This window comes from Mauremys reevesii, linkage group 1, assembly GCF_016161935.1.
Source record: "Mauremys reevesii isolate NIE-2019 linkage group 1, ASM1616193v1, whole genome shotgun sequence".
Lineage (NCBI taxonomy): Eukaryota > Metazoa > Chordata > Testudines > Geoemydidae > Mauremys > Mauremys reevesii.
The window spans coordinates 230,890,494-230,907,313 of NC_052623.1; the positions used below are offsets into that span (position 1 = coordinate 230,890,494).

Below are 16,820 nucleotides of genomic sequence, written 5' to 3' on the forward strand. Positions count from 1 at the left end.
GGGCAGCTGTGTCCACTACATCCATTGAGCCTTGCAGCGCTGTGCGGCTTATTAACTGACCCTTGTTGATACTGGCAGTGAGTTGAGGACGCTTATGCTCAGGGAGGTCCTCCACGAGCTCTTGTATTTTACTATAGTTAGAGTAGTCATAATTTGCTAGTAGAGCAGAATAGTTGGCAACTCTAAGCAGAAGGATGGCTGACGAGTAAACTTTCTGCCCAAAGAGGTCCAGTCTCTTGTGTTCTTTACCTTGCAGTGAGGAGCGGAAATTAGGCTGTTTGGCTTGAGGGTGTGAAAACAAAAATTCTATGCCAAAGTATTTCCTTTCAGCCCTTCTGTTGGTGCGTGGTGCCAATGCCAATATGTGTTTGCCACATTACCTCTGCAGGCTCTATTATAGCCTCCATTCAAGGGGAGGGCAATCTTGGTCGATGATGCTGGTTGTAAGATTCTTAACAACTTATGTTGTTTCTCCTGCACCTCATGTAAGGCAATTTCTTGGTTGTTCGCTACTCTTTTGAAGAGTTCTTGGAACTGTTTCAGGTCATCTGGTGTTGTAGGGGTAGACGGAGTCACTGCTTTGTCTGCTGCAGAAGATGAGTGTGGGGCAGGTGGTGAATCATCCAGGTCTGCCTGAGATAGTACCTCTTCCTCTTCTCTCTCTGTCTCAGGGGGGTCAGAGGTTTCTGTGAGGTAATGATGGATGTACTCTGGAACCTCTTGTTGCTGGGGAAGGGAGACCAGAATAGGGGTTCTGGTATGTGGGCCAAGGACCACATTGTGGCCATTGCATGGGGTAAGGTGGTCATTTTCACTTGAAGATGAAAACCCAGTTGTTCCTCAAATGTTTAAGATGGAATAACCTTCTTTGGAAATGTATACTTGCAAATGGGTTGTATCTAAATGCAAGCCTTCATATAATTGCTTGATACCACTGTTATAAAAGTAGTAACATGTTTTATGTACAAACATAGTGAGATCATTTGATGCTATAGCCAATTATTAATGGAAGAAGCCACCTGTGTAGAGAAATATTTATATTAATTGGGAGTTGCTTAAGTATTACCAGATAACTACCTCCTTAACCAAATTCAAAAGCAAAAGTTTCTTTTCCAAAGAAAGATAAGAACAAAGGACAACAACTTATTTGACAACTATTAAAGTTTACAAACACTCTAAGAATTATTTATGTTTAAAAGAAAGACTATTTTGAGTGATGAAAGACTTTTACAGAGAAAATAAGGAGATTTTGGACTCATTTGAAACAGAATTTCAACTCTTATTAAACTCTGGTGTAACTAAAGGGATATTTCAGAAAATGGACTAAATAAACAAAACAGTTCAAACTAACTTTAAGGATGTTCTGAGAATTTCCCACCACAAAGATAAAAGTAATTAGACCCCTGGTGCATATATGTTAGGAGACTGCACAATCATGAGCTGGAGATACTACCAAGACAATTCCATAAAGGTGTTTAGCCAATGAAAGGCAGTGGCTGATATTTGAATCTAGCAAACCCTGAAAGAGGTGCATCTTCCTTCTTTAGTGAAATTATGGAAAGAGAAAAGTATAAATCTATCTGACAAGCAAGCAGCAACACCCTCCTCACAATAGTCTCCTAAGCTCGGCCTGCTCAGCATCTCTACAAGGAAAAAAAACAGCAGCAACCAGACAACCAAGAAGAACAAAGGAGCAACAACACAGCATCAAGAAGTAACCTCCAGACCAACACTCCTCCCCAACATGATATCACTAAGACTTCAGTATCACTGATGACATGGTGTTTGCAAAAGGACTGGGTAGGGACTAGAGTTCATTTTTTTCTTGTAATAATTTTAATGTGATATTGAAATGCTACTGTAATTTAAGATACTAACATATTTGCCTCTTAAACACCACATTGTTCAGATTCTGTAGTCCTGGAAAGAAGTCTAAAGATAACCATTTGAAACAGAAAAAACTGGGGAATTAAAGTGTATTTAAGATTCTTAATAATCATTAATGTATCTGTTTCAAGACCATTCCCTGAATGGCTTTTTTAGTAACTGAGTTAAAACTTTCTTCAATTTTCTAAGATTTACTTATGATTACTTAACTCTGACCATTTATAAACTGTTTCAGATATCCAGAATAAAGCAAACGGAATTTACTATGTGAAAATTAAATGAAATTATGCCAATCTATAATAAATAAATAATAATAATATACACTGAGACAGAACTCATTACTAATTTTGGGAACAATGTACTTTGTTTTTAAGTTTACCTACAGAAGAGCATCCTCCTGAGAACAGACCCCCCCCCCACTCGCAGAGATGTAATCTCTGTTGAAAGCTCTCCACAGAGACATACAAAAGAGGCCATAAGCGTAGTAAGCACTGTTTATAATTTTTCTTTCATGTTTTATATTTTTTTCTTTCTTTTTCAGAAAGAAAAAGAAAGAAAGAAAGAAAGAAAGAAAGAAAGAACTTAATAGATGTGATAATTTTACTTATTTTTAACTGTGGTGTCCCTTAAGGCCAGGCAAAAAATCCCAGGTGACTAAACCAGTGGGAGTCACATCCCTGAATTGGGATTAGGAGAGAGAATTATTAAGATTTGGACTATCATTTTTTGTTTCCCTAAATTATAAATGTTTAGAATAAAATTTCTTGCTGCTCAACAACTTAAAACACCACATGTATAAAGATATTTCTAGGTTTTTAGAAAAACAAACTGATTAAACAAATTCTATCATGTGGCACCAGAGTAACATCTACATGGTTCATCAGCAGGGTCAGACCCTTTAGCTCCACCACCTCTACCACTTGAGCTAACAGAGCAACTGATGGTGTAGTAGAAGATTGTCATCCTTAATGTGGAGCAGCAGCAGAGGCGGTGAGACACGCACTTTGGCAGTGGGTTTCACAGATATTTGATGACATCAGAGGAATGTTGTGACTCAGTAATCTTGGGTTCCACCCCAGACTCTGGAGGGAAGTATACTCTAGTGGGTAAAGACTTCTGCCCATTCCCCACAAGCCTGCCCTCCTTCTGCATTGTCCCAGTCCTGTCTCTTCCCCACCCCTAGTTCCTTGTCAGTTTCTTTGCCCAGCAAGTCCTAGTGTCACCCCACTGGGCTCACTATCCAAGTCCCAATTTCTCCTCCATTCCCATTCTATCCCCCTCACCACATCCAATCTCAATCTCTTTGCCCATCCAGTCTCAGTTGTCCCATCCTGGCTCCTCATCCAATCAGTCTCTCCCCTCCCCCAACCAACAGCGATTCCTAGTCTCCTTTCCCAGCCTCCTCAACCAAACTCAGTTTCTCCCCTCACTGAGACTTTGCCTCAGACTCACTCATCCGTGGCTTACTGTCCCAAGCCCTTTGCTCAGCCAGTCTCATTTTTCCCCCCTGTATCCCAGCTCCTTGTCAGATCTGTCTCCCCACCTCCATTTCCCCCCACACTGGTTCCTAGTCCTAGTGTCCTTGTCTAACCAGTCCCAGTTTCCCCTCTTTTTGCTAATTCCAATCCCAGGGATCCCCACCCTCAGCCAATTTGCTGCCAGCCCCTCCGTCTCATTTCTCTCATTACAGCTCTCAGTCCCAGACTCCCCACCCCCAAGTACCAGTCTTCTTGCCCAACCTGTCCCAGTTTCTTCCCCACCCTGATCAGATTACTTGTTCCAGTTTATTCCTTTCCCTCCCCTCTTATACAGCTCGTCCCCTGTGCATTTGAATAAGACCGCATCTTCCTCCATGTTGCCTCGGAGCCAGCATAGGGGTCATTGACAACACAGAAGAGAGAGGCTCTTAGTTCCAGTACCTGGATCCACCCTGGCCTAGAGTGGCAATTGAATGGGAGTAGCCATTAAAAGGGAAAACCCAGCTACACCTAGCTCCAGAGATCATGCTCAGTCACTCTGTGGAGATAGCACATATGCAGTCTCATCAGCACTAGGAGCAGAGAGCTCAACCTTGGTCAATGGCAGAATCTTCATTCATAGCAGCTAAAATCTCTGAAGTCCCGACTGAGCATGTGAGAACTACAATTTTTCAAAAGCTTGTAACTTGGCCAAATTTGGGCAGATTTTTCATGAGTCAGCAAAAGGCATATGCATCCCTGATACAAAGGCCACACTCATGTCAAGTTTCAAGTCTCTGCTCCATAGCATAGGTGCATTAGAGCTGTTTTAAAAAAAAAAGTTTCCAGATTTATTTATTTTTAACAATCTGCAAAACAAGGTATTTTTCTTTAGACTCATAGTCAGAAATGGTTGAACCATTTTGGCTGAAATGTTTAAAAAATAAATCAGCCTGAGGGAGACATGGAAAATTTCAACCAAATGGTCAAAGTTTGGCAAAGTTATAAGCAACTTAAACAGGGTCTTATAATGGGAAGAGTTGTATAACCTTAATAATAGGCAATACTACCAGCCCCACCTACAATAAGGAATTACTGGTTGAGGTCCTAATTATCTAAATATAAATATGAAACTAAAAACAATATCACATTAACTGTCCTGATGGGGCAATTTACCTTAAATTCTTCCACAATAATAGTCAGGGCTTCATGTCCAGCTTTCCTCATGTCTTCTAACTCAAGCTTGTGTTTCTCCTGTAAAAAAAATGTTACGATTATTATACAATAACTACACGAGGTTAACAGAATCATATAAATTGAGATGCAACATCCAGTCAACCAAGTACACCTCTTTCCTAGTACAAGATTGTTCCTCATATTTACTGATGTTTTGTGCAAACTTGATTTAAAAGTCTCAAGCAGCAGAGTTTCTATCACTTCTCTTTAGATACTATCTTCCTGCCCTCCTCAATTCAGTGCAAAAAAGTCATTCCTAACATTCAGCTTAAGTTTTCCATTTCTTCCTATTACTTCTCCTTGTTCCATACTAAATACTTCTCCATTCTTTATATTTATATCCTTTAAATAGCTGAATACCTATTGTCTTTTTGTTATTATATCTATTACCTTAATGCGTTTGTAGTTTCATTACTAAGATGTTTTAAATTTTGATTCTCTTTTGCCTTAAAAGGAGTTGGGGTGGTCAGTATCTCTCTGGATCAGAACTTTATGACTTGCCTCAATTCAATCCCTCAAACCCCATGACTATTTTTATTACCTATTTTTTAACTCAGGGAAAGGCCTTGCTATGACAGTTTCTGTGAGGAGTCTTGTGAGCCTTCTAGAAGACTTATAAAGGAAAGCTTTGGGCCTGATTCTTTCATCTCTAGTCTGCTTAAACTTTGAACAGGGGAAGTATAATTTGTAAGATGGAGATCTTTCAAACATTCATTTGGAGTAACCTGGAAAATTCTTGGAAAGACCTTAACAGACTTTACAGCTAAGCTGCCTTTGAATTCTGACTTGCTGGGATGATTCCAGAGAATCTATTTATTCTATTACTGCTGTGATTCTGAACTATGAACACTGGAAGTCACTTGTATGTATATTTGCCTTTTAACCGTTTGCAACTCTCTTTTTTCCTTTTATTATTAAACCTTTAGTTTTGGTTACTAAAGGATTGGCATCAGCGTGATTATTGGGTAAGATCTGAGACTCACTGACCTGGGGATAAGCGTCTAGCCCTTTGGGATTGGTGAATCAGTTTGTCAGTAACCCCTCACTATATGGGATGCCTACCGGGAACTGTGTTTGACTTCTTGGTAACCAGTGTGGTATTACAGAGGAGCTGTTTTGTTACTGGCTTGGTGAATCTAAATATAGAATAGACCACCTCTTTTTGCAGATTGTCTGCCCTATTTCTTGCAGTCTGCCCTGAGTAAGGCATTCTCAATGTGGCCCATCCAGGCACTCGGTCACAAAGGACAATTATACGGCACGAAAATACATTATTTTTTTTAAGTGCCATAATGTTCAGTGATTTCATGTTTAGAGACCATACCAAATACTTTACTCACATAGAAATATTACATCTTCTCTATTCCCTTCATACATTAACAATTCTAACAAAAATAAATGTTGGTGAATTAGGGGAAGCACTAGAAGATGAATGGAACAATATAATGTTCACTGTATCTAAAGCATCTGTCAGCTCTCTGTAAGCTGAGTTTGCAATTTCGGCATCTTGTTACATCTTCTGTTCTTTTTGAGATAGTAACCGGGATCAACACCTTTTTTTCCCCCATCTGTGCCTGATAAGGAGGTTGAAACCCTTTCTCCCCCACCCCCAAACATGGATCTTGCTACAATGGTCTACTCTTGAGATTAACCTATTACAATGTGCTGTTTCACAGATCCAGTTGGGCTCTCATTAGGGTTTTAAGCCTCTGGAGTGTGGGGGGTAATCTGTGTTCAGGAAGGCAAAGCTCCCCAAATTTGTATATGCAGTTCCTCTCAGCTAATAAAAATGGCTGAAGAGAGACAACAAATAGAGCAGATTCTTCCCTTTTTATAGCCTTGCAGTCCCCTCTGTTAGCTGATTATATTCTGCCTCAACATGTGACCACAGATGATCCATTGCCTACTTACCTCCCCCTGGAGGTCAGACTTGAAAATCTGGTGTACTCTGGGTGACAGCCCTCTCTTTGTCTAGGGTGCTAAATTTGAATAGGTGGTCATTAAAGTTTAACAACCTTCTATTGTCAGCCCTGTACTACTGTCCTTTGGAACTTCCATCCATCACAGAAGTAAAAGACTGCAAAAGCAAAGACCTGGCTTACACTCAAAATGGAGTTTGCAGTCTGGCACACAATGTTCATAATCTCACAGAATATAAATTGTGCAGATTCTCCAAATCATCACAGCTGTATCTGGAGACACGTTTTAAATCCATTTGAAAATGTGACCTCCAATGCAGAACAACACTCGTCAAGCAGGACATCTTGCAATGAGTACATGACAACCTGTGCTACATGACCTGCACTGCTACTTATTGCTTTCTGGGCAGAATTTGAAGAGTTGGCTTCAATTTATAAAGTTCTAAATGTTTTGAGACATATTTACTTGAGATGCCAAATCTTATGTGCAATATGCCACAGTTGCTATTAGCAAAAGCATTTAATTGGGAGCCCTGATACGTTAAGAGAAAGGGTCTACTGGCCAATCATTCTCCCTAGTGCCACCTTGACGCTGGAATCTCCCTTCTTAGAATGTTTTTGTGGGGTTGTGATCTTTGGAAAGATTATAAATGGAGATGTTTTGCTCATTTTAATTAGTTAGAAACTTTTTTGATGTGAAAACTACTGTTGATTTTTTATTTCCTAGTTGTATTGTAATTGTAGAAATTGTTTAAGCACCTAGGGTTAAGTTTTCAAAGATATTTAAGTACCTAAAAATGCAGATAGTTGTCTAGTGCGATTTTGAAATGAGCACCTAATTCCCACTGAAGTCATATGGGTAAATAAATACCTTTGAAATCCTGGGCCCTAGACCAGGATGTATTTTATGTATTTTTAATTTATGAAACATTTTATTGCCTAATAAATGTTTATTTCATCAGTTAGATAGTACATCATGAATGCCCAACTAACACACATTCACACATCCTCTTCCAATGCAGAACAATGTCCTATGCAACAAAATATTTTTCAAATTAAAGAACTGTAATAAGTATGTAAATTAAAATATAATTTAATACAGATACTTTATGTACCCAAGTGATAACAGATTATAGTAAGTGAAAGCAGTATTTAATTAAATTTAAACATTTTAGTTGTTTGCTACATCTCTAGATTTTTCAGTAAACAATTAGTCTGAATCACAGCTTTTCACATTGCCATACCTCCTGATCTATATGCAGCAAAAGTATTTGGATACTTGAAGGTAATCACCTGTAAGAATTTTACTAGCAATATTGAATATCAGACTCAAAGCAGAAGATTTAATTGCGGCCGGAGGGAGGAGAGGATTTTAATATGCAAATGTACTACTATGTTTAGATAACATCACATTGGGACTGTAACATCTGGTTGTATAAGTCAGGTCACATCATGTGATTCATATCAATGACACCACATGCTAACTCAGACATTTTAAAAAAAACCACACTTGATATGCTGAGAACTAGAAACTTTCTTAAGTACAAAAGAATAGAATCTACTGTATGGGGGAAATATGGTCCAGAGTTTAATATCCAAAACTTCACAAGCCATTAGCAAATTAAGTTAGCTGTAAGAAGTGAACATGGGAAAGTGCAGAAAGCAAGCATTTCCATGCCACTGTATCTTTGATCATAGATATGGAGACGGGGACTGTGGGTAAAGATCATTTTCAGTAACAATTCTGGCAGAATAGCATTGGAGATAAAATGTTATGAATTGAAAAAGCTTTAAAATAAAAATAGTTAAAGGGTCAAGACAGGAAAATATTTTTTCAAAGATCATTTCAAATACATCTCAAATGTAAGTGAGCAATACCAAGATTGATGGGATCAAAAATGTTAGTTTCACTGTGAGAACATTTGATCTTAGTTTATAAGATCAGGTCCCCTCTTTGGCTCGAATGGAGGCATCTGAAAAATGCAAAACAGAAGAATGACCACCAGGGTGCCCCATAAACTTCTCTTCCTAGTGAATTTTTCAAGTTTTAATATAAAATAACTTGTTCATACCCACATCTAAGCAATACATGCTAAATCTAAACTAGTAACTCATGCCCATGGGATTATTACATTCAGATTAGGTTATAAATAGTAATATGAAAATGCCAGATTAAGCAGATGAGTACCGTATATACTCGTTCATTAGCCCATTCATTTATAAGCCGATCCCCAAAAATGGATAGATAAAAATAGCAAAAGCCGTATGGCCCTTTCATAAGCCAACTCTATATTTCAGGGGTTGGCAAACTTTGGCTCCTGGCCCATTAGGTTAAGCCGCTGGCGGGCCTGTACGTTTTGTTTACCTGGAGCGTTCACAGGCACGGAGCTCCGCAGCTCCTTGTGGCCGCGGTTTGCCGTTCCCAGCCAATGGGAGCTGCAGGAAGTGGCGCCACTTCCTGCAGATCCCATTGGCTGGGAACAGCAAACCACGGCCACAAGGAGCTGAGGAGCTCCATGCCTGCATATGCTGCAGATAAACAAAACAACAATGTATTATTCAATCCAATGATTCCATAGAGCAGTGGTTCTCAAAGCCGGTCTGCCGCTTGTTCAGGGAAAGTCCCTGGTGGGCCGAGCCAGTTTGTTTACCTGCCATGTCCGCAGGATAGGCTGATCGCAGCTCCCACTGGCCACGGTTCACCGCTCCAAGCCAATGGGGGAAGTGGTGTGGGTTGGGGGATGTGCTGGCTGCCCTTCCCACAGCCCCTACTGGCCTGGAGCAGCAAACCGCGGCCAGTGGGAGCCGCGATCAGCCGAACCTGTGGACGCGGCAGGTAAACAAACCGGCCCAGCCTGCCAGTGGCTTTCCCTGAACAAGCGGCGGACCGGCTTTGAGAACCATTGCCATAGAGTTTAAAATCATCAAATTTTGGTGTATACCCATTTATAAGCCGACCCCCACTCTATGAGGCGTCACGTTTTTACCAAAAATATTCGGCTTATGAATGAGTATATAAGGTACTTAAAAAAATTATGCGTAATTTTTTTGCAAAAATCAAGGCGAGATGGATCACTGGACATGCTAGTGGTGAAGAAGAAAGGATAATATGAATACAAGTATATAGGGGACAAAAATAGGTAGAACCCACAAAGCTGAGTACCTCCTAGACAAAAGCTGTATCCAGGCATCCCTGCAAGTCAAGCTTGTAATGCTTGGTGAGTGCGTGCCACCTTGCATATTTTTTCAACCAACACTTTAGATTTAGCTCACAGCATGGGCTGCAAATATATAAGAATGTGCTTTAATTCCTTCTGATGGTGGCAGGCCTTTTATTTTTTAGGCTTGTTAAATACAATTTAATATCCTCATGGATACAGTGTTTAGTGTCTTCTGACCTCACCACTTCAGATGAAAAACAGAGGAACAGAAAATGAAACACTCTGAATTTTTGGGTTTTGGAAGGGTAGATCTTGACTGATCATCTAACAAACAAGTTATGCCGAAGTAGTTTGTTTTTTTTGTGTGTTGTGGACAGAAGGGTGGAATGGAAACATCCGGTGATCAACGGAATACAGGGTTTTTCTTTCATATGAATTTGTCAGAAGCCCTGTATGACTTTGCCCCTAGGGAAGACAGCACTTATGTTGATCCACAGTGTGTATCAGAAATACTAATTTGATTTTAAGAAAATATAGGGAAATTGGAAAGTGGGTCTGAAAATGACTCAAGAATAATTCTGAGGTTTCATCTCAGGCATATGAGGATTTTAGGTGGTTTTATATTCTCTGCCTCCTGAAGGATCTTTAAGTGTGATCAGCCTGACTTTGGGGAGCAATTTCTGTAAGTTTTGGCAGACCTCTGATGAGACCCTTGCTGTTCCATTCCTTTATTTGATCACTACTTCAATGGAGGGAATGATCCAAGGAAGACTGAGATTTGGAATGTTACTAACAAACAACCCTGTCTTCTGGATGCTCTCATTTGTTTCTTTTTGCTTTCTCACAGCTGGAGACCCGTACCAAGATGTTCATAAGTGAAGGCACAGGCTTGTTATGATGTTCTGACTAGAACATTTGTAAATGCACTGGGTGACACTGAGAGCCTGAAGAGGAGGCATTTTGTACTGAAAGTTAAAACATACAGAAACAAACTGTAGGAAGTTTCAGCATTTCTCAGCCCTTTCAGTTTAGTGACCCCTTGTTCAAAGTTAAAAAAAAAAGAAGAAAAAAAAGTGATCCCCTTATATTTACTACAAAAGTAATACAAGAATGTAACAATTATAAGACTACATAGATTGTGTTTATTTCATGAAGTTGACACAGAATCATGACTTTGATGGCCAAATGTGTGTGGGCAGTGGGGTCACAAGTGTTTTTTTTTTCTTTTTCTTTAGATTGCAAAAAAATGTTCAATACCTTATGGCCTCCTTGCTTGCCTTTCATGAGTGCCTGGGAGGGGCTGGGTGGGTTCTGACCTACTGCTTGAGCAACAATATTGTATCTTTTCAGAATGTGCAGCAGACTTCTGAGACATCTATTGAGGTTATGCCCATTCAAGCAACTATGGAATGTATGTCTAAGTGCAGAATTTCGGCTCTCTCATGTGCTTATTCAGGGCCATTAGGTTGAGCACTGTTCTGACCCCCTCATGCTCTCAAGAACTGTAAAGAACATCAAACAGATGCATATTAATCTCTCTTGTTGTGGCACTGGGTATCACTCTTTTGAATACATAAGGCTATACTTAAATGTACAGAGCAGTCTAATGGTGTTCTTTTCCATTTAGTCATGTGTTCTTTCAGTTGAGGACCTATAGACTGGAGGTGGAACTTTCCCAGGCTAGCTAGAAAAAGAGAGAGATGTTCAGCAACTAGATATTGACCCTCAGTGACTAAGTGTGCAGTTGCCATGTCAACAGAATGCCAACTGGCTGCAGCTGAGGCAAAGAGGAAGATCCTTTTCATTGTAATATTCAAAAAATAGCTATTCCCTTCAAAACAATTAACAAGAAGTACCACACATCAAACCAATATATGGGCTGTGGTCAGTTCCAAGTAGGGAAAATTTCCAATCCACATTTCTAGATATTCTCTTCCCTCAAGGAGACCTGCACAATCTCTACCACTTCCAAGTAGTCAAAGTTTCTTGACTGAGCCTTCTCTTCCCAGGGAAGTCCATAAAAGCCTGTGAACCCAGTTCCCTAATAAGCCTCTAGAGATGTATGTTGCCTAGTTAGTACAGCTGCCTCAGAAGTTTGCCTCCTATCCTTTCTATTCTGTTCTCTCCTCAATATTGAAGTTGGAGGGCTCTTCCTCCGGGCAGGTGTTAGAGGTGAGACTAATTTAAATCCCCATCTAAAAGACAAAAGTGCCAACCCCTTCATGATTTGGCACAGTGCCTCATCACAGAATATTCTGTGATCTCTGGAGTTCTGTAGGGAGAACATAGAATTTAATGTATATGTTTTTAAAAGCTTGTATCTGAACTGTGACTTTTTTCCTCCTTCCTTACAATAAGACTGATCCTCTGGACCTTTCCTTGGACTGCTGGAACCCACTGGTGCTGAAGAGATTTTTTTCCCCGTGGCATACAGCCAGACAGTGTTCTTTGTAACTGCAGCTGGCAGAATTGTGTGTAGGCAAGGGAGAAAGGATACCAACTGAGCTGAACTTTTCCTCTTCACCTAGTTCAAGCTGACTCTTTTTATTGTACCCAAGAGCAGAAAAAGCAACTAGAGTACCCTCACTGGTTATGGGTAGGATGCCTTGAACATACAGTAAGCATGGGAAAACTACTGCTCCTTAGTTTTGCAGCCAATGGGCTGCTGTTGTCTTTGTTTAGGTTTGCACTCCATATGGAAGAAAGATAGAAGCATGAAAAGCTGGAAGGACCAAGAGAAGAAAATTTTAGTGAAAGGAGGATACTGATGAACATATCTGAAGAAAAAAAGAATCTTCCTAAACTGCCTCACAGACACGTCCAAATAGAAACCTCTGGGAATGCCATCCAATGGCCACCCTTCTGAATTGCAGATTCAGTTACCAACTGTCACAACCAATGAAGGGACCAGACATACCAATTGAAAAGGGAAACAAGGTTTTATTTCAAAATAGCCTTCAAACAACAACAATCAGACCACCAAAATGAATGCATCAATAATATTACAATCCCAGCTCTTAGGCTGTGCAAACACCACAAACAAATCGAGAGCACTCTACACTGTGCACTACATAAATGAACGAATAATTAATAATACTGCCATTAAGCTGGTGAAAGAGGCTTGGTCTCCCAACTATTTTGCTCTTGTGCTCAGGCAGAGGATTGAAATTAAAGGAAGATGGAAAAATCTTTCATGAGAATATCAGTAATCATCATTTGGAAAGGAATTCAGAAAAGTAATAATGTTAGAACGGACAAAGTTTGGAAATCTGCAGCAGCAATCAGTATGAGGCTGCACTTATTAGGGAGAAATAATATAATGGATGGAGAAAATACTGGTTAGGACAAAGTCCTTAAAATATTGTCTGGTATTATTAAAATATAATGGAGTAGTAATAATCCATAATGAAACATCTTAGCCCCCCTCAGGACAGTTGACATTCTATGTTTACATAAAATTAGTCATGAAACACATTAAAAATATGTCAGTAATACATTAAACCAAATCCATGTTATAATAAGCTCAAAATACATGTTTCTATAATGGATGGGAAAAGATCAGTGTTATCACATAGAATGGTAGCTACATGTTGGTGCTGACTCTGCATTGCCTTACAGATGGTATGCAACTCCAGCGTTAAACTGAGTTGGAAGCAGCTACTTTAGAAAGTGACATGCTTTCACCCTTCTCAGTTACAGCACTGCTGCACAAGCACAACTGCAAGTAAGAACAATGGTCTGTATCACCTTTTTGTCTAAGCAATTAAGTCTAATATATCAAGATTTCCACCCCCCTAAAAATTAGCGTTTTTCCACAAGAAATTCAAGTAACTTTTTTAATAAACTTAATAAATGCACATCAAGCTCTGTACCAGTCAATATAATTGTATCTCAGTTGTGTTTTGACACTCTGGTACTTTCATATCTCCCACGGGGGTAAAGCAGGAGTAACTCCACTGAATTCAATGGAGTTAACCCGTATGAAACAGATGTGTGAGGAGAATTAGTTCCATCATGACCAATGAACATACACACTAGAGCAGGAGTAGGCTTTTTGGCCTGAGGGCCACATCAGGGTTCTGAAACTGTATGGAGGGCCGCATAGGGAAGGCTGTGCCTCCCCAAACAGCCTGGCCCCTGCCCCCTAACTGCCTCCTCCCACTTCCCCCTCCCTGCCTGCCTCCCTCAGAGCCCCCGACCCATCCAACCCCCCTTGCTCATTGTCCCCTGACTGCCCCCCCCAGGGACCTCACCCCCTATCCAACTCCCCCCAGCTCCCTGTCCCCTGACTGCCCCAACTCCTATCCACGCCCCTGTGCTCTGACAAGCCCCCAGGCCTATCCAACCACCCCCTCTCCCCCTGACCGCCCACTGGGACGCCCTGCCCCTTTATCCAACCCCCCCCCACACACACACACACACACTCCCCTCGCCCTTACCATGCCACTCAGAGCACCAGGACTGGCAGCCACACTGCCTGGACGGAGCCAGCCACACTGCCGTGCAGTCTAGAGCACCGGGGCAGGCTGGCAGCTCTTGCAGCCACGCTGCCCAGCATGAGCTCGCAGCCCCACCGCCCAGAACGCTGGTGGCACAGCGAGCTAAGGCTGCAGGGGACGGGATGGGGACTAGCCTCCCTGGCCGGGAGTTCAAGGGCCGGGCAGGAGAGTCCCGTGGGCTGTAGTTTGCACACCTCTGCACTAGAGCATGCTATTATACCAGATACAGATAAGTACCGGTAACTATTTTTGTTTATCGTAGAATGTACATTCTGTTGTTATAAGAGCTAGGGCACAAGAGTGTCTTCAGATCAACAGGTTGTAAGAAAATCAAACATTTTGTGCTACTGGAACGGAGCCAAAACAGGCTCCTCATCACCTGTGCTCCAGGTTAAATCCCTAAAGCAGGGAATGTAGGCTAATCAGCACCCCTCCCCCACAACTGCCCAATAGGTGCCAGAGTGTCTAAAAGCAGGGAGGAGCTACTTGATGCCCCCTCAGCAAGTGTCTCCCTCCCTTGCTGCTAGGGCTGTCCCCCCTTCACTGCCAGACCCATCAAGTTCCCCCAACAGTTGAGATAGGTATGTAGCATTTGTGAAATATGCAACAGAGAACATGGAAAATAAGGTGAAAAGATATTTCTCTAGAAAGCAGCAAAAATAAATAAATCGTGTTTTTTCATGTTAATTACAAAATTTACAATGTTCACACTGCACTGTGTCCCAGAAGCAGACTTTACTAATTCTTCCAATGATAAGGATTGCTCTGGCTATTAATGTAAGCCAAAATTTGTACTCATAGTGTGCTACAATAGCTGACTTTACAAAGAATAATTAAGTCAGTAAGGTAGTGAATTGACTTTCATGAGAAATTTCTTAATATACTGGTGAGGACACTTCCAACTTCTGCTGGAGCTGAGCAAGTGTGAATGTACCAGTCTGCTGGGACAGATTATGATTGATTAAATGTGAAAAACTATGTTAATGCAATGCTATGGTGGAGATTTTACATGCCCAAAAGTAAGGAAATGTAAGGTTATAATTCCCACAGTCATAGTAACTCAACCCCTTCAGCATTTGTAGTATATTATATGGCTCTCTAATGTGTGAGCATTAATCCCTTAAAATGTTACATGCAAAAAGACTATGGATGAATTCTACTCCCACATACGGTACAGTGCTGGGAATCCAGAGTATCTCCACTGAAGAAGCAGAGCACAGAAGAGAAAGGAAAGAGATTAGTTAACTCATCTCCGGTCCTTCACCACAGAACTCTAAGGACACATTTTATTATTATTACTACTACCTTATATTTTGTTAGCAGCATAGTGTGGGGCCTACTGGATTTGTAAGGCAATATTATCCCCTTTTTTACACAGGGGGAACTGAGGCACACATTACCTTACTTAACCAAAGCCAAAAAAGAAGCTTGTGGCACACCTGGGAACTGAACTCACATCTCCTGAGTCCTGGACCAGTAACTTAATCACAAGGCTATATTCCTTCCCTCAAAGTCTTCCATCTACATAATATTGAAAGAAGTAGGTGTCCTGTTTTTTAGAGGAAGATATATCACTGAAAGTCACATCTCATGACATCTCAACAGGATCAGAGCAGCCTATTTTTTATTGTTAGTATTTGGTCCAGAAGCCAACTTCACCTTCCCTAGTCCAAAACGTTCTGGGTCTCCCACGGTGGTTAAAACTAATAAAAGATTATAGTTGATCTGAAAACAACCTTTTGAACAGTTAGTCAAAAATGCAATGGCATCCCCAAATGCAGACCCACTCTCCTTCCAAAACTGCATATTTCAGTGACCTATTACAGCTATGTCACAGTAAATTTAATGCAATGTAAATTATTCCATCCAATTGCATGTAACAGTTCTATGAGGAATATGCTTATAGTAAGCTCCATGATGCTTATAAAATGTTCCTGGTATTGACACACACTATAGCTCCTCTGGTAGGAGCATTCATGTTCAAAAGGCAAAAAAGGTCCAAAAAGAAATTTGGCTTTCAGTTTATCAGCCTAAAAAGCAGCTAGTTAAGATTGTTTTTAACTGTCAAAGTGGCAACTTCAAAGATTGCATTTTAACTAAGCAAAAATGACATTTACTATATTTTAAGTGGCGCCAATCTTTAATTTCCTTATTTATATTTAAAAAGAAATACAGTATATAGAAGCTACTATATTTGAGCTAACAGGAGCAGCAAGCAGGGGAGTTTTGCAAGGGAGTTCTCCAGGTGAAGAAGCGACTATGTGACCCTTGGGGCGCATTTGTTCTCTGTCATGTGCTTGTTCGGTTGAAGTTTATAGCGTGGTCTGTTTTGAAGGGCTGTGTGCTGAGCCTAGAGGCCTGCTAGGCATGGCTGAGAGATTCCTAACAAAACTCTAACCTATCATCCTTTAATCCCTAAGTCCCTTTAGGATCCCTTCAACAAGGGAGCAGGGCTCACTTAGGGAGACCGGAGGGTTAAAAAGCTAGCTCAGAAGCAACCACAGGAGCTAGTGAACAGGAGCAGCAAATGTGAGGGAGCCAGATACACCTAATAAACATTCTCTAAAATTAGGCCAATAACTGACCTCTTTTCTCGCCCAAAACCACAAAAAACAAAACAAAACAAAAACCTGCAAGAGTAAAAATAATGCAGGCAGAAGT

At 40.7% G+C, this 16,820-nt stretch overlaps 1 protein-coding gene across 12 annotated transcripts in view; it reads right to left on the reverse strand.

Moving 5' to 3' along the window:
- CCDC91 (coiled-coil domain containing 91) overlaps window positions 1–16,820 on the reverse strand; it is a 345,954-nt gene that overhangs the window by 189,491 nt on the left and 139,643 nt on the right. For all 12 annotated transcript variants that reach the window (XR_005588369.1, XR_005588368.1, XM_039500870.1 and 9 more), the window contains one exon: window positions 4,521–4,598. Coding sequence is in view for 10 of the 12 variants with exons in the window: in XM_039500870.1 (XP_039356804.1) it covers window positions 4,521–4,598 (78 nt within the window). In the remaining 2 variants the exon portion in view is untranslated. The remainder of the gene's footprint in view (window positions 1–4,520; window positions 4,599–16,820) is intronic.